We start from the raw sequence: 27,617 nt of genomic DNA, 5'->3' as shown, positions 1-27,617 counted from the left end.
AGTTGTAGTTTGGAGCAGCCCTGTTGGGTTCCATGGGTGCCAGCAGGGGGAGCTGCAGATGCCGCGGAGTCATTAGGAGGAACCACGTCCACCACACCTGGAAGTAGGTCGACAAACACCTGGAGCACTTCCGGGTGCACTGTAAAAGGAGTCGCCTCACCACCAGTCAGGGAGCCAGAGTTGGGAGGTGGAGGACACAGCTTGTGAAGAGGAGGAGGAGGAGGAGGAGGAGCGAAGGCGACAGAGAAAGAGAGAGAGAAAGAGGAAAAAGACTGGGTATTATATCTTTGGTGCTTTGTACTGGGCTGTGTACTAGGGAGCAAAAGAAAAACACTTCCCCACGGAAATAAAGGTGTGCTATTGGGAAAGACTTGTGTCTCAACAAGTCTGTGTCGGGGTTTGGTTGGGTACGCCATCTGGTGGTCCACATTGGCAATAATCTTTATGCCCTTTAGACACACGATTTTAAGTTTGACCTAGCGCTTTTTTTTCCTAGTTTTTTTTACATTTGTTAGACATTAGTATTGTTTAAATAAAAAAAAAAAAACACTCTGGGACAATGAGTTCCACTTCAAATTCTCAACACAATACATAAAAAGCCACTGCATTTTCTTGTGTGGGCTCTATATGTTTGAAATAAAATTAAACACATTAAGTTAGCCCTGACTTAAATGGTGAGAAATGGCTCTCAACAGGACATGACACTTGGATAATGACAGCTATAATTAAAACCAGAAGCACAGTCTATCTGGGCTTTCCAGTGTATGACATGGAAAATAATAAACTTTCACTGTTTGAAGGTACCTGCTGTGAGATAATAACATATTTAGTACTATTTCTACATTTCTTGGAAATCAACTGTAAACAATTTCATAGCATATTACCACTTATACTTAAAAGCTTAAAAAGGAAAAATAAATGGCTGAATATAGTATCTGCAAGAAAGCTACAAATTACTGCGTGTCATAATCACTCACATGCAGAGGTCAGAAAAAGGCTTAGGATGAATGGTGGGAGAATATTCCCTAGTTTCCCTGAAGTCTTTCTGAGCACAATAGTCAGCTTCAACTAGCATTAGAATGTTGAGCCGCTTTACAAAGACGCTAAACCCAAGAAGGGGTGCTAAGTATGCGCATACCCCAGTGTCTTACACATTTGATTTGGCTGCATACCTCACAAACCTGCTGCTGTTACAAGAGTAATGAGGCATGTCATTTTGAAATAGTCTCATAAGTTCTCTTCCGAAGATTATCACCTTGAAAAACCTTGAGTCAAACTAGCCTCATGAGGCATCTAAAGCTACAGGAAATAAAATGTATCCAAATATGAACATAATTTTATTTGTAACAACAATGTCACATGTGTCAATATTTTAACATGCTAATCAAACAAGTAAAAATGTTAGATTAATTCTAAAAAAAAAAACACTTCTAAAAAGTATAACCTATTTTAGGAAGTATTTATTATAAGGGGCAAGCGAAACGTTTTGCGACTAAACCTAAAAAGGGTATTCTATTTTGCTGATTTTGAAAAAGATCAAAGATTAGCTATTGAAAATATGTGATTTGAAAAGTCCTAGCATTTGTGGTTTATAATGAGTGCTTTTTCCTTCAGAACCAAGTTAACATGAATGCCAAACATCACAAAATTAATTTCTGAATCATTAATTTTTCTACCATGAGAACAATACACATTCAATATCAACTACCGTATATACTCACATATAAGTCGGGTCTTGAAACCCAAAAAATAAATCATAAAATCAGACCCCGAATTTTATGTCTGTTGAAAAATGCGCCAATTTTTATTTTTGTTTTACATCTTCTTGCCTCTTCCAATCTCACATCAGTTTCTCAGACACATCAAATTCTGTTGCAGCAGCACAGTTACGAATTTCTTTCGCTACTTCAACGACATTTAATTTAAAACCAGCTTCATATTTTCTTCTGATCGAACGCTCCATCATAGATAAGGGATGCTCTTACGATAAAGGTGTATGAGGGTGTGAGATACAAAAAACACAAAACAGTGCAAATGTTGCTTCGGAATAGTTCAGGTATTACTGTGTGGTCACGTAGGCACAACAGAGAGAGAGAGGGATAGAGAGAGATTAGGTCTAGTTTGCTGTTGGTTGCCATTTTAGGCTAACCATTTTTTTCTTGTTTTTCTTCCATTTTGTGTTTCTTTTGTTTATTACAAATTAAGTAGGTTTATGGATTTCTCTCATCTACCCAGAGGTTATACGGTTCCTCTACATAGATGGGCATTTTTGTGTACTCTTTGTAATTTTTAGGACTTTTAACAATATATTTTGAACTTTTGAAGCCAACACCCTTTACAAGCTAGTGTAGGCTGAAGCTCGCCTGTGGAGTGTGGGGTCAGACTGTGAAAAACACTGCAAAGCCATCCAGTGACTTTAAATATGGTTTTACCTAACTGAAACCATAAACTGCAGAATCCCTGGTGTGGGGCGATTGTGACAAGGGCTACTTTTCTCCTATTACCATCCGTGCTGTAACATTTTACATAACCTACAGAGTGAGATTCACACTGAGTGGCAGCGTGGTGCATGTTGGTCATGCATGCACAGAAGAGTTCACCTCTATTTTGTATATATGAGAATACATCTAAAAGGTAGTTTACACTACCTATGTTGAAAGCCTTAAACTTTTCAAACGGCCAAGGTCACCCACGTCTATACCAAGTTTGCAGTGCTAATCAACACACAGCATTATGCACTTTCTGTGGTGTTGCATAATGCAAAAAATAGACCTGTCCTTTTTCTATTATGTCTGAGCACTGCAGTGACTTGAGATGATTTTACTCTTGTATAATGTAACAAGATTTTTTTGTCAGTTATAGCAATTATGCATTAGAGATCAATATTTTTATTTATAGTGTGCCATAGGGATCTACAGTATATTGGGTCTCTTGTTATGGTCAATGTATATTATTCCCTTAAGCCTGATCATGTCAAAAATTAAAGTGAATTACCTCAGCTATGCAAACAACACAAACATTTATTTATCAGTAGCATCAGATGATCCACAGCCTCTAAATCCTCTCATCCAGTTGCTTATTAATATAACAGAATGGATGAGTTTCTTTAAACTTAACAATGACAAAACAGAAAATGTAATCATTAGCAGCAAAAAATAAGTGGGGAGCTCAAATTAAAAAACACCTCTTTTTCTTGGTCTCTTAAGAAATCACTAGCATCACTAGCTTTCTCTATAATGGAGGGAAGTGAAATTTAGCTCCTATCAAAAATGTAATTTTATTTGCTGTCACTAATCACTCAGTGGTGGCACTATGTGCCACTGCCACTTGGGCAAAGTATGCTGCAGCTTCCTGGGATGCTAGGAAGAAGAAGAAGAAAGCTCCCAACAGTATCCTCTTGATAGTGATATACTCATGTATTGTAGAATACCCAGGACACTGAACAGTCTTTTAGACTTAAACCTCCAGAGGTTTATTTCCTTCTGCATCCAACGAGCTGATATTTTGCTCTCCTTTCATCCCTGACCATCTGAATAGTTAATCTTGCTGGACACCGTTTCTTCCTTCTGCTGTTTTATACAGTAATCCCTCACTATATCGCACTTCAACTTTTGCCGCTTCCCTCTATCGATGATTTTATATGTAAGCTTATCTAAATACCGTATTTACGTGTGTACCATGCACACATTTTTTTCCCGAAAATTAGCATTAGAAAATCAGGTCTGCATCATAAACGAGGAAATGTAATTCTGTAATATTTACTTCTTCTGCTTGGGCTCGCTCGCGCACTCGCGCTCTCTCTCTTTCGCTCGCTTGTGCACTCTCTCTAAACGCTTCCTATACAATCACAACGCGCGTCGTACACGGGGCAAAACAATTTCCCCGATTTTCTTTGTAATAATTAGGGTGCGTGTCTTACACGAGGGTATGTGGTATACGAGTAAATACGGTATACATCGCGGAATTTTCGGAGCTTCGCAGATATCTGCAGACAATTGGTCTTTTTATTTCTGGTACATGCTTCCTCAGTTGGTTTGCCCAGTTGATTTCATACAAGGGATGCTATTGGCGGATGGCTGAGAAGCTACCCAATCAGAGTACGCGGTTAAGTTCCTGGGTGCTGATTGGCTCAGCGATACAGAGCAGCATTCAATTCCACTTTGCGTTAGCCAGCATCTCGTCTCGCTCATTCAGCATCAACGTGTTTCGCTGTGTAAAGAGTTAACTTTTGTGCTTATCTTTGTGCATAGTCAAGGCCTTCATTACGTCTCCAAAACGATCTGCGCCTGCTACTGCTTCCGGGGCCGTGCCCAAGCGCCAACGGAAGATGCTAACGATTGCCAAAAAGGTACAAGTTTTGGATATGTTGAAGGAAGGGACCAGCTACGCCGCAGTGCTACACAGTCGCTTGAAGAGGCTACTTCAGAGGAGCTGTAACGCTCTCCTTTGTTGTGCAGTAAGATTTATGCCATCGTTATCGGACAAGTCGTCGTGTCATTGTTGGTGAGTACCCATAACTAATTTTCTACATACTATGTACATGTACATAAGTTTAGTGTAACTGTACACACATTTTACACAATTTTTCTTGCATTGTACATATTGCTGGTGGCCAGTCTATCGTAATGGCTGTAACATGTGTAATATCGGTTTAATTTATAAATAAATATATAAAAATAACCATAGAAGCATATGGTTTTTACTTTGCGGATTTTCAACTTTCGCAGGGGGTTCTGGAACGCAACCCTCGCGATCGAGGAGGGATCACTGTATAACCTTTAATAAGTAGCTTCTTTAGTTTCCATGCTTTCTTTTGTTTAGCACTTCTTTTATCTCTGTTTATGTTTAGCTATTACTATTGTAAAGCCCTCTAAACTACTTTCACATATGAAAATATGTTCTAAAAATAAATATTGATGTTGTTATTTAAACACACGGTAAGAATTTTTTATCCAGATAAGCACTTCACTTCAAACAGAAGCCTATAAATAACAAATAAATAAAAGGCTACAAGTTGTAATGGTTTATGAAAATGAATCATGTTATAAGTACAATCAGACGTTAAAAAATCTAAAGTGTGTGGATGTGAACAACCAATAACAAAGAAGTACAAGGCAATAAAGAAGCAAAGCACTGGGGTTATTATGTTGTAAGCATATCTGCAAATGGCTTATATTTGGCAATTTAGAGACTACCTTTTCAAGCATTGTTTTCTGGCTCTCCTTTTTCATTTGGGTAGAAACTGAAATGCTTCCAAACAGTTAGATCTAGCTTTGAAATAAAAGCCATCTTCAATGTCAATCCTTTTTTATTCTTCTTACCTAAGGTCATTAATGGGGCACAGTTTTATTGTTTTTTTTTTGGTTTTTTTTTAAATGGTAAATTGTAACTAAGGGCAGAAATTACCCAATTAGCACTTGCAGAGAGCAGGCAAAAAGATTGGTCTTACTAGTTGTTTATCGTCATAGTTCTTGTATATTCTTTATATTCAGGATGATTCCTGATATTTAAATCATTATTCAGTATTTACTGTGCAAAAAAAGTCTGTGTGTATGGGCCGTTTCAAATATCAGTCTTTCCTTCTTTATGTTTCTCACTGTTGTGTTGAAAAGTGGATGTGACTTAGCTGGGTTAGGCAAAAATCACCAAGGCTATTCATATCAGGGCTGTTAAACTGAGCTCCTTAGGGGTTGAACAGTCCTCTTCTTCCTCTACTACCCTAACTCCCACTCAACTAATTAGTCTAATTATTTAAGTGGATAAATTTATCACTTCTGCAGGCCAACAAAACACATTTCAATAGGGCTGTGGTAGAATAAAGTTCACTCCTAAAGTCATTAAGTATAACTATAAGCAAACAAGAAAGACAAGAAGTGTAATCATTGTCAATTTATACTCTGATATTTTTTTTAAGAGGTTAAAAAAACAATGTTTTTCCATCATCCTTTTCCATTGTACAACATGGTAGTGCACAACGCCTCCACAAAGCATTACAAGACAGGACTGCACACTCAGTTGCACAGATACAGATATAAAAACACTATATAGTCGTGGTGTTCTACTGAGATGATTGACATAAGCATCTGCTAGGCACAACATAAGGTTTACTATGGTTCTAAAACAGGTGAGGCCACTTTCTGGCACAACTTAAAAATACTTTTAAATACTTTTCATCATACAGACATGAATTGTATACACTACATATAACAAATAGTATTTCATACATATGTCATTTACAAAAAATGTATGCACATTTAGCCAGTCCCCCAAACATGTGTTAATTGTAGAACAGCATACAGACCTTACATTGACACACCAGCGACAGAATTCATTCTTCACCCTGTCAGGAATGTTGACCTTCACTGTCAGTATCTTCAAATTCTCCCCTCGGTTAATGGCCAGAATCTGAGTGCAAACATAAACGACACAGACAGATGACACACAAAATAGCCAAAAGATGAACTTATCAAGTCTATTTTGATGCAGTATGTTGTTTGATGTTTTGAACAAAGATTATGCAGTTTTATGAAAAGGAAAGTGTGCTGTTAAGCAAGTATTTTAGGAGTCTGACCTTTTCTAAAGGGACGCTTTTTAAACCAAAGTTAAGAGGTGAAAGAAGAAGGTCCATCTGTTTATCAAAAGCTCCTGATGGGTCACATTAACAAAATACAGTACTCTATCTGTGAATACTTCAAAGAGTAACACCAGGTTGTATTCAAATGTATTAATATACTAAATACCCAAGCTTAAAAATAAATCAAACAGCAATTACATAAGTCACATACAAATTCACCTTGGTGACAATAATTGCAAGTTTTTCCTCCATCCCCTTTATTAATGTACCAGTAGGCACATCCACAGTACACTAGACTTGAATTCGGAAGAAAAACTATTGCCTGTGTCATGGCTTTGCCCATTCTTGCTCTTAACCATTGCAGACAAACGGGGCACATACAGCTGCCCTAACCCGACACAGACAGGCAGGACACAAGTTTCTGCACACAGCACACCTTTATTTACAGGTGGGGAAGTGCTTTCTTCGCTCCCCACAAGAGCAAAATGTCCACAAGACCAAAGCATAGACCTTTTCTTTCCTTGTCTTTCTCCACTCCACTCCACCTCCTCCTGACTCTGGCTCCCTAAATGGAGTGAGGCGGCTCCTTTTATTCAGCTCCTGGGAGTGCTGCTGCTGGCTCATCAGCATTAACATGGAATTACTCCCAGGTGTTGTGGAAGTCCACTGTAGGGATCTGCAGCACCCCCTTGCCGCCCCTACGGAACCCAACACACCTGTACCAAACTCCAACTACCAAAGTGCCCTGCAGCTAACCATTTTTTTTCGTTTTTCTTCCATTTTGTGCTTCTTTTGTTTATTACAAATAAGTATGTTTATGGATTTCTCTCATCTACCCAGAGGTTATACGGTTCCTCTACGTAGAAGGGCATTTTTGTGTACTCTTTGTAATTTTTAGGACTTTTAACAATACATTTTGAACTTTTGAAGCCAAAACCTTTTACAAGCTAGTGTAGGCTGAAGCTCGCCTGTGGAGTTTGGGGTCAGATTGTGTGAAAAACACTGCAAAGCCATCCAGTGACTTTAAATATGGTTTTACCTAACTGAAACTGCAGAACCCCTGGTGTGGGGCGATTGTGACAAGGGCTACTTTTCTCCTATTACCTCCCTCGCTGTAACATTTTACATAACCTACAGAGTGAGATTCACACTGAGTGGCAGCGTGGTGCATGTTGGTCATGCATGCACATAAGAGTTCACCTCTATTTTGTATATATGAGAATACATCTGAAAGGTAGTTTACGCTGCCTATGTTGAAAGCCTTAAACTTTTCAAACAGCCAAGGTCACCCACGTCAATACCAAGTTTGCAGTGCTAATCAACACACAGCATTATGAACTTCTGTGGTGTTGCATAATTCAAACATTATACATCTCTTCTTTTTCTAATTTGTCTGAGCATTGCAGTGACTTGAGATGATTTTACTATTGTATAATGTAACAAGATTTTTTTTGTCAGTTATAGCAATTGTGCATTAGAGATCAATGTTTTTATTTATGGTGTGCCATAGGGATCTATTTTGGGTCTCTTGTTATGGTCAATGTATATGATCCCATTAAGCCTGATCATGTCAAAAATTAAAGTGAATTACTTCAACTATACAAATAACAAACATTTATTTATCAGTAGCATCAGATGATCCACAGCCTCTAAATCCTCTCATCCAGTTGCTTATTAATATAGCCCCCACGGTACCCAACACAGCTGTACCAAACTCCAACTCCCAAAGTGCCCTGCGGGAATCCGTGGTGCACAGCCACCCATCACACCATGTATCCCCTTATCTGATTTACAATTTCTGCTCACTGCTGTGCTTATTACACACCGCATTAAATATGAAGTTCTCCTTTTTTCTATAGTGATTTTTAAAATAGTTTTTTTGACCTCATTCATTGAAACCAAATCCACGCTGGTGGTGCAGTGGTAGCACTGGTGCCTCACATTAAGGAGAAAATGAGTTTGTGACCTGGGTCCTCTCTGTGTAGAGTTTGCAAAGCTCTTTGAGAAATGAGAAAAGCGGTACATAAATGTAAATAATTGTTATTACTAAACTACAGTGCATCCGGAAAGTATTCACAGCACTTTTTCCACATTTCGTTATGTTACAGCCTTATTCCAAAATGGATTAAATTCACTTTTTCCTCAGAATTCTACACACAACACCCCATAATGACAATGTGAAAAAAGTTTACTTGAGGTTTTTGCAAATTTATTAAAAATAAAAAAACTGAGAAATCCATGTACATAAGTATTCACAGCCTTTGCTCAATACTTTGTCGATGCACCTTTGGCAGCAATTCCAGCCTCAAGTCTTTTTGAATATGATGCCACAAGCTTGGCACACCTATCCTTGCCCAGTTTTGCCCATTCCTCTTTGCAGCACCTCTCAAGCTCCATCAGGTTGGATGGGAAGCGTCGGTGCACAGCCATTTTAAGATCTCTCCAGAGATGTTCAATCGGATTCAAGTCTGGGCTCTGGCTTGGCCACTCAAGGATATTCACAGAGTTGTCCTGAAGCCACTCCTTTGATATCTTGGCTGTGTGCTTAGGGTCGTTGTCCTGCTGAAAGATGAACCGTCGCCCCAGTCTGAGGTCAAGAGCGCTCTGGAGCAGGTTTTCATCCAGGATGTCTCTGTACATTGCTGCAGTCATCTTTCCCTTTATCCTGACTAGACTCCCAGCTCCTGCCGCTGAAAAACATCCCCCACACCATGATGCTGCCACCACCATGCTTCACTGTAGGGATGATATTGCCCTGGCGATGAGCAGTGCCTGGTTTCCTCCAAACGCGATGCCTGGCATTCATACCAAAGTGTTCAATCTTTGTCTCATCAGACCAGAGAATTTTGTTTCTCATGGTCTGAGAGTCCTTCAGGTGCCTTTTGGCAAACTCCAGGCAGGCTGCCATGTGCCTTCCGTCTGGCCACTCTACCATAAAGGTCTGATTGGTGGATTGCTGCAGAGATGGTTGTCCTTCTGGAAGGTTCTCCTCTCTCCACAGAGGACCTCTGGAGCTCTGACAGAGTTACCATCGGGTTCTTGGTCACCTCCCTGACTAAGGCCTTTCTTCCCCGATTGCTCAGTTTAGATGGCCGGCCAGCTCTAGGAAGACTCCTGGTGGTTTCAAACTTCATCCACTTACGGATGATGGAGGCCACTCTGCTCATTGGGACCTTCAAAGCAGCAGAAGTTTTTTTGTAACCTTCCCCAGATTTGTGCCTCGAGACAATCCTGTCTCTGAGGTCTACAGACAATTCCTTTGACTTCATGCTTGGTTTGTGCTCTGACATGAACTGTCAACTGTGGGACCTTCTATAGACAGGTGTGTGCCTTTCCAAATCATGTCCAATCAACTGAATTTACCACAGGTGGACTCCAATTAAGCTGCAGAAACATCTCAAGGATGATCAGGGGAAACAGGATGCACCTGAGCTCAATTTTGAGCTTCATGGCAAAGGCTGTGAATACTTATGTACATGTGCTTTCTCAATTTTTTTATTTTTAATAAATTTGCAAAAACCTCAAGTAAACTTTTTCACGTTGTCATTATGGGGTGTTGTGTGTAGAATTCTGAGGAAAAAAATTAATTTAATCCATTTTGGAATAAGGCTGTAACATAACAAAACGTGGAAAAAGTGATGCGCTGTGAATACTTTCCGGATGCACTGTACATAAGTACACTGGGAAAATAGGTTCCGGAGGCAGCCAAAGAGAAAAAGAGAAAATACAACTGACATAGTGTGAATGACATTAGTGAGTGTGCTTTAACTGGCGGTCCCATCCAGAGCTAAATCCCCACCTTACATCCCATATTGCTGGGATATTCAAACTCAAACCCTTAAATGAATAAGGGTTTGGAAAATAAACTGAATGAACCAAGAAGAAGAAATATGAGAGAGAGAGATGAAATAAAGAAAAGATTATAAAAATGAAGGCGTGTCACTGCTGTGTCACTGGCTGCCAGTAGGAGCTCATTAATAACTGAAAAACATATACAGTATTTTTGATATGATGAAGAAATAAAAGGATATTCATCAGTATAGGAGATGTAAATGTAAGTAACTGAATGACATGAGAACAGAAACAAAATCATGTCAAAACAAGAAAATCAGAAAACAATATCAAAACATATGTATTAAGAATAATCCAATACTTAAGGAGCAGAGTAAACGGCATCACATAAGTTATGAAATTAAACAACTTGATAGAAAGGACAAGCAGAGGTTTGTCCAGCGTTTTGAAAAGATCTAACTTCATACAAGGTGCATAGATAATTGTGGAAGGTAATTAATATAAGATATTAGAATATACCTATACCACAGAATTAGAAATGAAAAGCAATATGAATATTATGATATGTAGAACAAATTTTGAGTGAACAATTTCTTAGATAAAATATTATTTCAGATTTATTAAATAATCTCAATACTTGCTTTATTAAAAAAAAATATACAATTTCACCTGCACAATAGAAGATCAATTGGGTACTGACCCATTTCGCTAGGTTTTCAGTGGCAAACAAGAACTTCTATGCTAAAAGAACAGAGATGCATACAGTCACCTGTCCTTTTCCTTATCTACTTTCCAGAAGGTCATTAACTTGGGAAAATTAACAATTCTGCACCTCTACCAGTACCCAACATTTGGTCATCTTTTCTGAATTTCTTTTGAAAGCCGTAGGTGTTAATTAATGATGAGCTGACATGTCTGCAGTCCAACAGCTGCCAGGCAGGACATTCATTTTAAGCTTACAGTACAACAGCAAGCTAAAATCTTGCTTACTCTGATGGAAACAGCCAAGCACTTATAAGCATGCACTTACCCATGACTGAAAGTGAACTCTGATCAAATCAGCAGAGGCTATAATGTCCCTTAAAAAGGTACATGCCTCTCTTCATTCTATTTTGGACCAGAAAACTCATCCAATCTGTCTTTAAGAGCTCTTTGTGCTGGACATGCGGAAATCCCTGTGGAAACCCAGAAGGAATCACTAGCTTGTAGATCCACTCTTTTAACCCAAGCTCTGTACCAGAAAGAGCTCTAACTACAAAGTCCAAAAAGGGAATCACAGCACCTAAACTCTTGTGCCACTAATATTCAAAGAATACAGCAAACAACAAAGACATCTTTTTATCATCTCTCCATCATGGAAGGACTTCTTATGCTTAATGATCGAGTGACTCACCCGGAACGATGCTTCGGTGTGTCTGCCTTTGCTTTTGACCTGTCTGACTAACTGCGATTTTAGTTCCCTTTCCTTCTTTCTCAGATCGCTTTTCAGAAGGAAGTCAGTTTCGTAGTTTTTATGAACCGTTCGAAAGTGCCTTCCCACAATTTCCTTCTTTGGAATAGCAATGATAGATTGACAGATCAGACAAACGCACTTCGATTGTGACATTGTGAGAAAAAAAATCCTCTTCCAAATTCCACATCCAACCCATACCCTCCCCAGACAATTTTTTAAATCCCTTCTTTAGTCGATATAAATTGGAAGGCTAACTAGATCACTTAGATAGCCGGAGGTTTGCAATAACTCGCGCGTTTGATCGTGCGTGTGGGATGACTAGTGTGTTAGAAGAAAAGAGATCTCAGACTGGCCGCCCTGTACGTCAATCAAGTGGCAAATGCCATAGGGAGGATATGATAGACTAACAATTAAAAATTTTTTTTTTTTTAATGCAACGCGATCTACCTGCACTACCTTTGCGATCTACCGGTCGATCATGATCGACGCATTGGGCACCCCTGCTTTAAACTATAACGATTCTTTTGAAAGGAAAGATAATCCTTGTTCAAAACAGCACAGTATTTGATGGCAAGCCTTTTTCTCTGTGCAAATCCAAATGAAAAACTTTCCAGATTTGAAGGTGTAGAGAAACTTTCCTTATCAAAGACCAACCAAGCTCTCACTTCTTCATCTGGAAACCAATTGTCCATATGGTAACATGTCAACTGGATAAAAGAGATTGTGGACCTTTTTTTTTTTTTTTTTTTTTTAACTTTAACCTGAAATAAATAAAACATATTACTTGCTTGTTCCTGGAAATGTGAGTTGTCTCCCAGATACTGTGCCCTAAGTTTTTTATCTTTGCTTTAGCAAACTAAAGAACGCTTGAACTTCATGACTTTTGCTTTCATTCCTAGATGTAAATGTACAAAGTTAACATTTCTGAAACTGTTATGTCAAGTTGATTTATCAACTATCAATGTGTGGTAGGCTGATTTTTCATTTTCATTTAACACATCGGTTTTGACTGAACTAAAAGGCATAATTATTACTCCACCAGCTATCCAATATTAGCCCGTATCTGGCAACATGATCATGAATATCCTGGACCACCACCACAGAAGAACTTACTTTTAAAGCCTGTAAAGCATTGTCTATTACACCTCATTGGGTGTGGTTTGCTTTCACTTCATACGTTTTGTTGTCTTCACATTTAATTTAGATTATTTTTTTTCCACAAACACGGATTCATTTTACTCAGAGAGCAGGAAAGAACAAAATTAAAACATAAGGCTGCCTTTGCATTGGATACAACAAAGGAAATCGCATACAAGGCTTTGTTTTCTTATCAAGTGCCTCTTGAACCAAAGATCGACAGTGATGCATACTTTTCTGACAATCCTTGATGCAAATATACTGAAATAGGACACACACTGCATAAAAAATGTTAGCTTGAATTTAAAAAATATAGCAAAGGAAAAAGAAAAAATGCTATTTGCCATAGCACACAGGTCAGTACACTCCAAAATTCCACTTGTTTTCATTGGCATTTTATAGTTTAAACCTGGCAGATAACTGGCCCATAACCAATTAAATCCAAGTTTCCCTCACCTGTAAGCTAATGCTAATGACTGCAAGCTAGGCAATGTGGACATGCTCCACTGGCTAATAAAGAAATATAATGCCCAAAGCAGCTTTGTAAGCAAATAAGCAATTAAACAAACACTGCTTCCTGAAGTAATAAAAAAATAAGCAAGGGTGGTGCATTGCAATTCAATACCAAAACAAAATGAAACAGCCAAAAAGCTGCAGGGAATTGTTGTTCACGTCGAAGTGCTGTCTAGACTTATAAACTATGAAAACGAAGTTCCTCTGATGCCACAGAGATTAACTTTAAATAAATGGATGGATATCTAAACTACACTTTCCAAGCACATTACTTACTTCTGGACAGTGAGGAAAACAGAATTAGAAAAGAATAATAATGCAGTCTATCTCAGTAGTTCACAAGTTCAGTCCAGGAGCCCAACTGTAGATACAGACGTTTTAAGCAGATTACAGTGGGTACGGAAAGTATTCAGACCCCCTTCAATTTTTCACTCTTTGTTGTATTGCAGCCATTTGCTAAAATCATTTATATTAATTTTTTTCCTCATTAATGTACACACAGCACCCCATATTAACAGACAAAAAAAAAAAAAATTGAAATTGTTGCAGATTTATTAAAAAAGAAAAACTGAAATATCACCTGGTCCTAAGTATTCAGACCCTTTGCTCAGTATTTAGTAGAAGCACCCTTTTGAGCTAATACAGCCATGAGTCTTCTTGTGAAAGATGCAACAAGTTTTTCACACCTGGATTTGGGGATCCTCTGCCATTCCTCCTTGCACATCCTCTCCAGTTCTGTCAGGTTGGATGGTAAACGTTGGTGGACAGCCATTTTTAGGTCTCTCCAGAGATGTTCAATTGGGTTAAAGTCAGGGCTCTGGCTGGGCCATTCAAGAACAGTCACAGAGTTGTTGTGAAGCCACTCCTTCGTTATTTTAGCTGTGTGCTTAGGGTCATTGTCTTGTTGGAAGGTAAACCGGCCCAGTCTGAGGTCCTTAGCACTCTGAAGGAGGTTTTTGTGCAGGATATCCCTGTACTTGGCCGCATTCATCTTTCCCTCGATTGCAACCTGTCGTCCTGTCCCTGCAGCTGAAAAACACCCCCACAGCATGATGCTGCCACCGCCATGCTTCACTGTGGGGACTGTATTGGACAAGTGATGAGCAGTGCTTGGTTGACAAGACACATGACAGCTCGAGGGAAACATGAATGCGGCCAAGTACAGGGATATCCTGGACAAAAACTTTCAGTTTTCTTTAATAAATCTGCAACAATTTCAAAAATTCTTTTTTTTGTTTGTCAATATGGGGTGCTGTGTGTACATTAATGAGGGAAAAAATTAATTTAAATGATTTTAGCAAATGGCTGCAATATAACAGTGAGTAAAAAATTGAAGGGGGTCTGAATACTTTCCGTACCCACTGTACACTGTTAAATGTGCACTTGAAGTTACAGAAACTCACATATCCTTGGGAGGCTGAGAAACGAACTAGTCTCACAATTTTTAAAAGTACCTCCCCTAAGACAAAAATCAATAAAATGCAGAATGCAGCATATTAAAGAGGTGAAGACTCCTTGGTCACAACCCACATTAGGACAACCATCATCAGATGCAAAAATGCTTGTAACCTTACAAAATCTATTAACTGATAATGAAAATATAACTTTTTTTGGTGTGAGATTCCTCCAGCACCAGGAAAGCAATACAGGTGGAGTATGAACAAGTCTTCTCATTTTCTCAGCTACTGAAACTTTCTCACTTTGCCTAACTGACAGAACTGACCAGCAGTTCAGAAATATCTTAGCCAATCTTCAATCCATCATTCCCACTGTGCTGCAAGCCATTACACAACCAGCCAAGGGGCTACATTCAGTTTTCACATAATGTGGGTGTACTTACATAAAACATGTTATTGTCAACATAAAAAGACAGACAATCTGTTGCAGTGTCTGTTCCTCCAGACATAACCAGAGCAATTTATTGAACTCCTACTGCAATAAGGACAACTAGCAAAAATTAAGCTGCTTTTGTTAATCATAAGCAGCGACATTCTATTATTACCCAGAAAGCAGAGGAGAAGCTCTACAATCTATGCCCACTCTAACCTCCATACCATGCAGCAATTTAATGGTGCCATGGAGGACTTCTGAACTGCTGTGGAGATGTTTTGTTGCTTCATGGGGGACAAAGCTCGTCAACTGTGTTTCATTGCTTAGCAGTGCCTGATGCTTCACAGTGGTTCCCAGTTCTCACACATCCCATGATTGTTGATGATGTGTCGTTTCCTCACTGCACTTGATGCTTCATGGGATATCCAAACCCCTGGATTGTTGATTATGTGTCTAAGCTTCACCGGGGATATATTTACAAAATGACTGAGATTTATAAAGGTAAATTCTCTAAAAATGTGCACACACCAGGTTTTATAAATGTGATTTGCCGTACATGTAATTTCACGCTTGAATCCAAGCAATGTTTTATTTAAAAAAAGCCACCTAGTGTGAATTTTCCACTTGTGATGTAATGTCTCCATTCAAAAGGAAGTGCTGGGGGGAAGAAGACTGGGGACACCCAGAGGGCTTCCAGGTGCGCAGCCGGCACTTCCGCCACACGGGGGTGTGTTCGCAGAGTGCTGCCGGGAAGCAGCTGGAGCCCATCCGGGTTGCTATATAAGGGGCCGCCTCCCTTCATTCAGGAGCAAGAGTCGAGTGGAAGAGGACGGAGCTGGAGAGAGGAGTGGAGGCGGCCAGAAGGAAGGCATCGGTGACTGTGAGGCCTGGACTTTGGGGGATCGGTGCTGGAGGCACTGGGTTGTGCACTGAAAAAACTGTAAATATTACTGTAAATAAAATGAGTGTGTTGGGTGCGAAACCGTTGTCCGTCTGTCTGTGTCCGTGTCCCGTTCCACATGGTATACAAATAACATATGCCCAATAGGAAAGACTTACACATTTTTTTGGTTTAAGTGACAATCTAAAAAATGGTACTGCAAACAGAAAGCTGTTGAAACAAAAACAGCACTTTCAATTTCATTAATGCTTTGGTGTGAACTAAACCAGAGTTTCTATTAACACCTTTGCCTTACACGCATCTTGCCCTTCACCATCACCTTGGTCTTTCCTGCACCCACTTAATGCCTTCTGATTCTCAAGCTAATTTTCCTTTTTAGTATTTTGCTATTTGATTTTGCTTCATTTTTGCCATCAAACACGTCTCTAGTCTTCATCATAATCATGAAAAGCTACAGATTCAGAATGGATCATTCGCACAGCCCCACTTTCATCTCAAATATTTCAGTACCAGATGGTTTTCCTGCATTTTCCTGACAACAAAGATCTTACCTGTTGCTCCCTTCCCAGGTATAAATCCAAACTGAATTTTACTAACTTTCTCTTGAATAACCTGATTATTTTCTCTATCATTTACTAAGCAACCTTTATTAACTGTTAACAAAAGCTTGATTGCTCAATGTACCCACATGCCACTAGATAACCCTTTCCTTTGCATACTGGAATAAGAACACTTTTTTTTTTTACCGTCTACAGGAATCCTCCTTTTGCGTGCAATCATGTTGCACAGTTTGGTTAACCATTCTGCCTTCAATATTTTTGACACAACTCCAGCTGAGCCCACTGTTATAACTATCTTCATTTTTTTTTTCCCCAACATTTTTGCAATCTCCTCATCTCCATATAATTATTCCAAGAATCCTTTAACTCAATACAAACAATTGTTGTGTTCTCTTAAACAGTGTTTCTAAGCCTTAAATAGTTGGGTGAGGGAGTGGGTCACCGAATAGCTTGACAGCCCTATACAACACTTATTCTAGTTTGTATCATTGATTGTCTCATGATGGGGGGCATTCACGCTTGTTTCACCGAGAGGGAACAGTTATTAGTCACACGTGTTTTACCAAAGTGGAGGTACTATTAACTTTGCTTGTGTTTCGTCAAAGTGGATAGCTTGTGATTAATGAAAAAATGTAAAAAGGGGAAAAGGTTGAGAAATACTGCTCTTAAATACAGTATGTCTCAAGTAATTGACCCCTAAAACATCCTATCCCTTATCTTACTGTGCCTTCTCATCTGCTTTCCTAGCATAACTCTTTACTTCTTTATAGATGTCCTGCCACTGTCTGACTTTCTCTTCTGCCACTTCATAACATCTCCTCTTTTCTTTAATTGCCATCTCTACCTCAGCATTCCACGGTTTCCTTGGGACTTTGGGGTCCCTTTCTCCAGCTACAGACTTCTTTTGTTGTTTTCTACCAGACATTCTTCACTGCTTCCCACTTGCTCTTCACGCCCAATGACTCTCCAGCTACCAATTTTTCAGCAATTTACTTCAAATTAACTTTCTTTTTCCTTAATTGCTTTTTTAAAATACATTTCACATATCTATTTAAAACTTAACTTTTGCTGTGCCAACTTCAAGTTAAATGTTTGAGAACACGTTAACATAGATTTCGATTTAACCGTTTGAGTTAACCCAAATCAAACTCCTACTCTATCCTTTCAAAGCCAAAGCCTATCCATCACCTCTGCCTGGTTCATTCACCTTACAAGGTGTGTTTCCTGGCTTCACTCTGGAAATTTCCTAAGATGTAGGCTTCAGTTATAGTGCCGTCAGCTAATTTGATGAATTAAAAGGTAGTATGTAATTAATTAGGTACTTTTCTGTATATAATATATATATTTTTTTTTTAAACTAGCTGCTAATATAATTAGTTCACTGGATCTCTTGAGGATGCTGCATACAGCCGTCAATGCGTAAAACATTCCTTATATAGATTAATTCTGGCTTTGACCTTGGATTCTGTTGATGGTCATTGTAAAGCACAATTTTTACAGGAAACTATTATTTTGAACTGAAATAGGTAAATTAGTAGAAATAAGGGGGACTTTTGGTAGAAATATGATTCCTCCTGTAGGGCATCCTAGAAAAATTGTAGCTTCTATCAGGCTCAAATATAACACTTTGATGTGAAATCTTGTACCGTCAAAAGTTTTGGAGGGTTTAGATGAAAAGCAGTATAGAAAGTAAAACAGGGATGACAAAAGAAAACAGTCTGCTTAAAAGGGGAACTAAAAACTGCAACCAAAAATAACTGAAATAAAACCCCAAATAAATCTACAAACTTGAAAACGATGGAAAGTGAAACAAAAAAGTACAGCAAACCACAAATCTAACCTTACAAAGCTCACTGTGTACATATCAGACAATAGTAGCTTTTTCATTTTGTTTTCAAGTGTATTGCCAGTCATATGTTCACCTAGGATGCAGTACTCTAGTATTACTATGATGATAATTAGATGGTTTACAATTTTCATTTATGCATTGGTTTTCATGTTTGTTGTCAGTTGTATGCTCAAGCTCTGACTTTTTTTTTTGTAATTTGTATTTATTTCATTAACATGGCTTAACCCTGAAAGCTAAAGTAAGACAATAAAGTTACAACACTGAATCGTGTTTTACTTTAACTTATATTTTGAATATTACTGGCTACAGATTTACATACCCCATACAAAGAATGAAAGATTTTTTACTGTGGGTTTGTTTTGTCTCTGTAAATGTAGTGACATTTTTGCAACACCTACGCTTGTACTCACAGTGGCTAGCGCGCATATATACATATAGTACTTGTTAGCCATGTCTTACTTGAGCTTCGCCAAACCTTCAAGGCGCATTCTTCAAGCTATATAAAATACCCCACCACATCTTTTTCCTTCTTTACTCGTGTGTCCCCACTATTGGCCAGTACCACTCTTCATGTACCCCTCCTATCCGCTCTGCTGGGAGCGTTAATTTGCATAAACCAAAAAGCCCCAACCAGCTGAGTGACACGATGTCTGTCTCGGTCGAAAACAGAAGTCATTGCGTTACTATAGCATACTCAGTAAAGTAATATTATTAATAAATAACAAAAAAAATGTCAGCTGGTTTACTTTTTCTGTATAACGTCACCAAATTTCAATCAAATCACTCTAAACATTTTTTAGTTGTTGGGGTATTTCGTTTTTCTATGGAGTGTACTTCCCCTAAATATTGATATACAGTAATCCCTCGCTATATCGCGCTTCGACTTTCATGGTTTCACTCTATCGCGGATTTTAAATGTAAGCACATCTAAATATAGATCACAGATTTTTCGCTGGTTCGCGGATTTCTGCAGACAGTGGGTCTTTTAATTTATGCTACACGCTTCCTCAGTTTTTTGCCCTGTTGATTTCATACAAGGGACGCTATTGGCGGATGGCTTAGAAGCTACCCAATCAGAGCATGTATTACATATTAACTAAAACTCCTCAATGCTATAAGATATGCATCCCGCGCGGAGCTTGATTGTTTGCTTGTCTCTGCCTCTCTCTCACCCTCTCTGACATTCTCTGCGCCTGATGGAGGAGATGTGAGCAGAGGTGCTGTTTGCACAGAGGCTGTTTGCTTAGAAGATACTAACGCTCCTCTAAAAAATGCTGCGGCAAACTTAAAAGCACAAGTATTGATTTTTTGATTGTTTGCTTTTCTTTGCGAGCGCTCTCTCTCTCTCTCTCCCCCTCTGAAATTCTCTGCTCCTGAAGAGAAGATGATCTATTTGCATTCTTTTAATTGTGAGAAAGAACTGTCATCTCTGTCTTGTCATGGAGGACAGTTTAAACTTTTGACTAAAGGGTGTTATTTCATGTCTAGAGGGCTCTAATAATGTTAACAGTGTGGGAGAGTTTATAAGGGCTTAAAATATATAAAAATAACTACACAAACATATGGTTTCTACTTTGGATTTTCATCTATCGCGGGGTTCTGGAGCAACCCCTTGATCGAGGAGGGATTACTGTATTGAATTGTCTTTTCTTAGCATGTAGATACTGGCCTATAGGTACCGTTCTGCAATACAACAACAACATTTATTTATATAGCACATTTTCATACAAATTATGTAGCTCAAAGTGTTTTACATGATGAAGAAAGAGAAAAAAGACAAAATAAATAAGAAAATCGAATTAGGGAACACTAAGTAACATAGAATAAAAGTAAGGTCCGATGGGCAGGGAGGACGAAAAAAAAAAAAAAAACTTCAAACGGCTGGAGAAAAAAAAAAATCTGCAGGGGTTCCAAGGCCACGAGACCACCCAGCCCCCTCTAGGCATTCTACCTAACATAAAAGACCTCAACCAGTCCTCATGGTATTCAGGGTTCACATGGAAGAACTTGATGATGACGGTCATGGGATGTTGATGTGTAAATAAGTGAGGTGGTCAACTTTGCATTGTAGACAGAGAGATGGACAGGCAGGCAGACAGATAAATACAGATATGGATATATAGATATACATAAACATAGAGGTCTTTTCTTATTTGTTGCACATAAAAAAATTAATATTCAGTGGAACACAGAATAGTACAAAATGGCATCTGGTATAGATCAAAGCTGGAGACACAATGCTTTAAATAAAACTAACCCATCAGGTTTGCATCAGCGAAAAACTATATCTGCTGACCAGAAATGTTAGCATTAACACGACCTTCAGCAGGGCCACGCTCTGACACAGGTAACGTTACATGGTGTTATATAGTATGGGATTTTTGACATCACTTTTAATTGTTTATAGTTACACGCACATAATAAAAACTGCAAGGGTGAACTACACTCACCTAAAGGATTATTAGGAACACCATACTAATACGGTGTTTGACCCCCTTTCGCCCTCAGAACTGCCTTAATTCTACGTGGCATTGATTCAACAAGGTGCTGAAAGCATTCTTTAGAAATATTGGCCCATATTGATAGGATAGCATCTTGCAGTTGATGGAGATTCGTGGGATGCACATCCAGGGCACGAAGCTCCCATTCCACCACATCCCAAAGATGATCTACTGGGTTGAGATCTGTTGACTGTGGGGGCCATTTTAGTACAGTGAACTCATTGTTATGTTCAAGAAACCAATTTGAAATGATTCGAGCTTTGTGACATGGTGCATTATCCCGCTGGAAGTCGCCATCAGAGGATGGGTACATGGTGGTCATGAAGGGATGGACATGGTCAGAAACAATGCTCAGGTAGCCCGTGGCATTTAAACGATGCCCAATTGGCACTAAGGGGCCTAAAGTGTGCTAAGAAAACACCCCCCACACCATTACACCACTACCACCAGCCTGCACAGTGGTAACAAGGCATGATGGATCCATGTTCTCATTCTGTTTACGCCAAATTCTGACTCTACCATTTGAATATCTCAACAGAAATTGAGACTCATCAGACCAGGCAACATTTTTCCAGTCTTCAACTGTCCAATTTTGGTGAGCTCATGCAAATTGTAGCCTCTTTTTCCTATTTGTAGTGGAGATGAGTGGTACCCGGTGGGGTCTTCTGCTGTTGTAGCCCATCCGCCTCAAGGTTGTGCATGTTGTGGCTTCACAAATGCTTTGCTGCATACCTCGGTTGTAACGAGTGGTTATTTCAGTCAAAGTTGCTCTTCTATCAGCTTGAATCAGTCGGCCCATTCTCCTCTGACCTCTAGCATCAACAAGGCATTTTCGCCCACAGGACTGCCGCATACTGGATGTTTTTCCCTTTTACACCATTCTTTGTAAACCCTAGAAATGGTTGTGCGTGAAAATCCCAGTAACTGAGCAGATTGTGAAATACTCAGACCGGCCCGTCTGGCACCAACAACCATGCCACGCTCAAAATTGCTTAAATCACCTTTCACCATTCTGACATTCAGTTTGGAGTTCAGGAGATTGTCTTGACCAGGCCCACACCCCTAAATGGATTGAAGCAACTGCCATGTGATTGGTTGATTAGATAATTGCATTAATGAAAAATTGAAAAGGTGTTCCTAATAATCCTTTAGGTGAGTGTATAATAGTAATTTTACTGAAACAACTACACATTTCACGCATTTTGCTCTTCTCTTATATGCCTTCCATCCATATCACTCGAAGCTGACCTGAGAAACAAGAAATGTCAGCGTTTTTCTTCAGACAAAATCTACGTTTTAAATTCTGAAGCTATGAGAAGTGCTTAAAAGCTATTATAATTCAACTGATGCAGATAGACAAATACTAATAAGGAACAAGGTGATTATGGGCAACAATAGCCTGAAGCAGGACAGCCTAGCAACCTCCAGTGTCGTGTCTCTATAAGTTTTCCTTTTCATCCCAAATGATGCTATGAATTAAATGTTTGTTTTTTTTGGTCTAGATTAATCTTTCCTTTCACTCATTTTCAGATACAATGATTTTTAAAATGCATTTGATTAACATCACTTGACATTTAAAATATTTGTGGTCCTTCACACTGGCTGGTAAGATTGAAATCCAGAGGACACTGTGGCCCTTAAGCAGCGGAACTGACTTTATATCCTAAAGGAGTGCATTGTGTAAATGACAGGCTTCCTGATGCTTCTCGTCAAGTGATGCATTTTATCGCAGGAGTAGGATCAGTCATTACTGGGATCAACCAAGTGTAAACTATAGTCAGTGTCAACCCCTCTGACTTGCAAACAGGAAAAAAGGCTATGCACTGAGACGAGACCCAGAAAAACACATGCTCAGCAGAAGCAAAAAATTAAAATGCTTTCACTCCACAGAAATAAAGTTTGTGACACTTACAAACTGTATCAGTGGCTTACCCCACCAGAATGCCTGACAATGTAGACTGAAACAAAAATATTCTAATGCAGTGAACTGGTAACACCAAAAAAATAAAAAAAGAAACAAACTCTGCTGGTAGGAAATCAATAAAATACATTGAGGCCAAGCTGTATTCTGCCATAGGAATAGCTCAATCTATTTTAGGCAGAAATAATGAAAGAAGCTATTATAACAGAGGTGCAATGAAGAAGATAAAACAGCAAACACACCACAATGAAGGATGTATGTTGTGTTCTCATTTAAGCATTAATGTCACTGATGTTCCACTTCACTTTTCAAGCAGCTTTATACCTCCAAAAACACAACAAACACTCCTTCATTCCTCTGCATTACAAAATGAAGGAACTCCCTTGGCCAGACTAATCAGCTCTACCCACTTATTTAGAAAAAGTAAGGAGAATATGCAAGAAACAAAATTAAAACAATTAGAAGCAAACTAAAATGTACAGTTCCTTCATTGACATATCGTAGTATAATAAATTTCTAAGTACCAGCATGTATAAAACCAAAAGTAATTTTAGGTGGCCAACACAATGAGATTCCTAAACCTGGCTTAACAAACCATGTCTCCCACATTGCTGACATGTGGGCACAGAAGGCAGCTGTGTGCATTTTTGTTCCGAGGCACAAATCCTGTCACGGCAGAACACTCAGCATCAGTCAGAAACTTTAATTCAATCACTAGCTAATTCAGACATGTCACATATGTCAAACACAATGGTTAAAAATGACTGGGGGCCGTGCTTCTGAGTTATGGTCTGCAGCACTAACTTGGCACTTGACATACAGGGCCTGACATCTCTCTCAACAACAATGTGGGCAACAAAACGGCTATAAACAGCACAGATAAGAATACACAAATCCGTACACCAAGACCAAGCTGGCAGCAAGCCAGGACAGAGAATCACAATTACTTTGCCGGTCTCAAAACTCTTAAACAACTTTTGTATTTTAATTGTAAAGAATGCAAATATTCTGTGTTTTTCTATATAATGAACACTTTCAATAGGATCAAGTACTGTGTTGATATAGAAAGTTATTAGTAAAATGTGTTATACTATCAAAGCAAGTGGCAGAGTGGCATAATGAATATCATTACAATACAATTCTGGCGTATTGGATTTGAATCCCAGACCCGGATATTATCTGTCTGACACTTGCATGTTTCCTCAGGTCTACAGGAGCTTCATCAGGGTGCTCCAGTTATCCCCCAAATCCACACAAATGTGTAGGCTAAGTTTACAAGATTTTTCAACATTGGTTCCGAGTGAGCATGAGTGTGTGTGTGTGACTGAGCCTTGAATGGACTAACGCTTTATTCAGGGCTGTTTCTTGCCATGTTGCAATCTTTATATATAATTTGATACTATCCGTATGTATGGTGTCCGCGTCAATACCTCGACTCAATACAAGTTAGAACCATGCAATGGGACTCTGCCTCTGTATTTAGAACATAACGTGGCAAACGCGGACGCAGTATTGCATGATTGGCTAAGAATGTTCAAATGCTTCAGTGACGCCACTGGATGGCCAAGTATAGTAAGTTGTTGTTGGTTCGAGCAGATAACAGTAAGTTCGGCTGGTTTTTGGAACGTTGGTTTGGTGGGGCGTACTTTCCAGGACTAACATCATCGACTGATTTAAACCCTTCAACAGCTCTGGAACCGTAAGTAATTTAGAACTTATTGCCATTTGCTTGGTACGTCGAAATCTATCTTTGGGCAGTTCGGTTTTGGCATCCGTCCTTCTGACACCTATTGGCAAACTGAGAAATGATGGCTGGGTATTAACAACAGTCATTGTTTAAATTTTAGCCGATCTCAGATCTAAAATGACCACGCCAACATAATTATTACTCCGACTCTGATTAGAGTTGTAAAATACAGTTTGTTTTGAAAATTTGTTTGCCGGAAAAATCAAATGAGGTGCGCCGAAGAGCTGAGTTCACGTCTCGCAGCCCCGTTTAAACAGGAAGCCCTTCATTACATCGGCCGAAAAGGTCTATTTTAAGCACAAATATGTGCCATGATAACAAAATCATTTCAAGGACTTAAAAAAACAAATAATTCTTTGCAGAGAAAGTATGGATTTCACAAACGTAGAATTTGTAGCCCGACTTGATCAGGCTCCGAGTCGCTAGTAAGAATATAAGTTTAATGTCACTGCGCTCGGTACAAAAGATATTTTATAAATCTTCTCACATGTATAGCTAACACAAGACTAGATTTAGCACACAGGGGCTCATCATTTAGAACTGCTAGGCAAGCATTAGTAAATGAGAAAGGGACAAATACAAACCGGATTCCAAAAAAGTTGGGACACTAAACAAATTGTGAATGAAAACTGAATGCAATGATGTGGAGATGGCAAATGTCAATATTTTATTTGTAATAGAACGTAGATGACAGATCAAACGTTTAATCCGAGTAAATGTATCATTTTAAAGGAAAAATATGTTGATTCAAAATTTTGAGATGTCAACAAATCCCAAAAAAGTAGCAATAAGAGGCTGGAAAAAGTAAATTTGAGCATAACGAAGAGCTGGAAGACCAATAAACACTAATTAGGTCAATTGGCAACATGATTGGGTATAAAAAGAGCTTCTCAGAGTGGCAGTGTCTCTCAGAAGCCAAGATGGGTAGAGGATCACCAATTCCCACAATGTTGTGCAGAAAGATAGTGGAGCAATATCAGAAAGGTGTTACCCAGCGAAAAATTGCAAAGACTTTGCATCTATCATCATCAACTGTGCATAACATCATCCGAAGATTCAGAGAATCTGGAACAATCTCTGTGCGTAAGGGTCAAGGCCGTAAAACCATACTGGATGCCCGTGATCTCCGGGCCCTTAAACGACACTGCACCACAAACAGGAATGCTACTGTAAAGGAAATCACAGAATGGGCTCAGGAATACTTCCAGAAACCATTGTCAGTGAACACAATCCACCGTGCCATCCGCCGTTGCCAGCTGAAACTCTACAGTGCAAAGAAGAAGCCATTTCTAAGCAAGATCCACAAGCTCAGGCGTTGTCACTGGGCCAGGGATCATTTAAAATGGAGTGTGGCAAAATGGAAGACTGTTCTGTGGTCAGGCGAGTCACGATTCAAGTTCTTTTTGGAAATCTGGGGCGCCATGTCATCCGGACCAAAGAGGACAAGGACAACCCAAGTTGTTATCAACGCTCAGTTCAGAAGCCTGCATCTCTGATGGTATGGGGTTGCATGAGTGCGTGTGGCATGGGCAGCTTGCATGTCTGGAAAGGCACCATCAATGCAGAAAAATATATTCAGGTTCTAGAACAACATATGCTCCCATCCAGACGTCATCTCTCTCAGGGAAGACCCTGCATTTTTCAACAAGATAATGCCAGACCACATTCTGCATCAATCACAACATCATGGCTGCGTAGGAGAAGGATCCGGGTACTGAAATGGCCAGTCTGCAGTCCAGATCTTTCACCTATAGAGAACATTTGGTGCATCATAAAGAGGAAGGTGCGACAAAGAAGGCCCAAGACGATTGAACAGTTAGAGGCCTGTCTTAGACAAGAATGGGAGAGCATTCCTATTTCCAAACTTGAGAAACTGGTCTCCTCGGTCCCCAGACGTCTGTTGAGTGTTGTAAGAAGAAGGGAGATGCCACACAGTGGTGAAAATGGCCTTGTCCCAACTTTTTTGGGATTTGTTGACACCATGAAATTCTGAATCAACATATTTTTCCCTTAAAATGATACATTTTCTCAGTTTAAACTTTTGTTCCGTGATTTATGTTCTATTCTGAATAAAATATTAGAAGTTGGCACCTCCACATCATTACATTCAGTTTTTATTCACGATTTGTATAGTGTCCCAACTTTTTTGGAATCCGGTTTGTATAAAAACTGGCATTGTACTATTTTTTGTGTGTCAGTATGAAATTGAATCCTCTCTTTGCCTTGTTTGGAATGGCATGATTTACCTAAGTAAGGGCCTGTACATGGAGAAAGAGTATAAAGCCTTGGAACATTGCCCGACACACTGGGACACCCGGATGAATGGGAAATAACATCATCCGATCGTGAAAAGCCTTCCAGCACAGCGACGAAAATGGTAGACTGTATACATCGAACTCTCACTTCGGTACCTGTCTTGCATTGGTTTCCTTTCATCTGTTATGCCACGTAAATCGTCATCAAAGAAAGTAAAGTTATTTTCTCTTATGTGATTTCTTACTGCTTTGTCACTATGGGAGGGATACCGCCTCATTATAATATATCTATTTAGGTTCAGGTTACTTAAAACGCCGCAATTAAAAAGAACTTATTCCAACCCCCTAGAGGAAAACACGTGTGTCCATGCTGTCAGATTCAGCACCAGACCCCAGTGAGCCTCAATTGGATTATACAGGTTTTAGATTATTATGTCACGCTATGCTATCAAAACATCTAGGTTTATATATTGATGACTAACAAAACACAGGCATAAACCTAAAAATTATATATCACTTATTAGTTTTTTAATTGCCAAGTCTAGGGTCACATAGTATAGCAGAGATAAGATTGTAAACTTATA

The 27,617-nt window shown here is 39.1% G+C and overlaps 1 protein-coding gene across 1 annotated transcript in view; it reads right to left on the bottom strand.

Moving 5' to 3' along the window:
• srbd1 (S1 RNA binding domain 1) overlaps nucleotides 1-27,617 on the bottom strand; it is a 389,487-nt gene that overhangs the window by 307,391 nt on the left and 54,479 nt on the right. Inside the window, exon 10 of the mRNA XM_039738094.1 lies at nucleotides 6,302-6,405. Within this exon, the coding sequence (XP_039594028.1) occupies nucleotides 6,302-6,405 (104 nt within the window). The remainder of the gene's footprint in view (nucleotides 1-6,301; nucleotides 6,406-27,617) is intronic.

This window comes from Polypterus senegalus, chromosome 16 (assembly GCF_016835505.1).
Source record: "Polypterus senegalus isolate Bchr_013 chromosome 16, ASM1683550v1, whole genome shotgun sequence".
In the NCBI taxonomy this organism is placed as follows: domain Eukaryota; kingdom Metazoa; phylum Chordata; class Cladistia; order Polypteriformes; family Polypteridae; genus Polypterus; species Polypterus senegalus.
The sequence above is the reverse complement of the archived record's forward strand: the minus strand, read 5'-3'. Positions and strand labels throughout refer to the sequence as shown.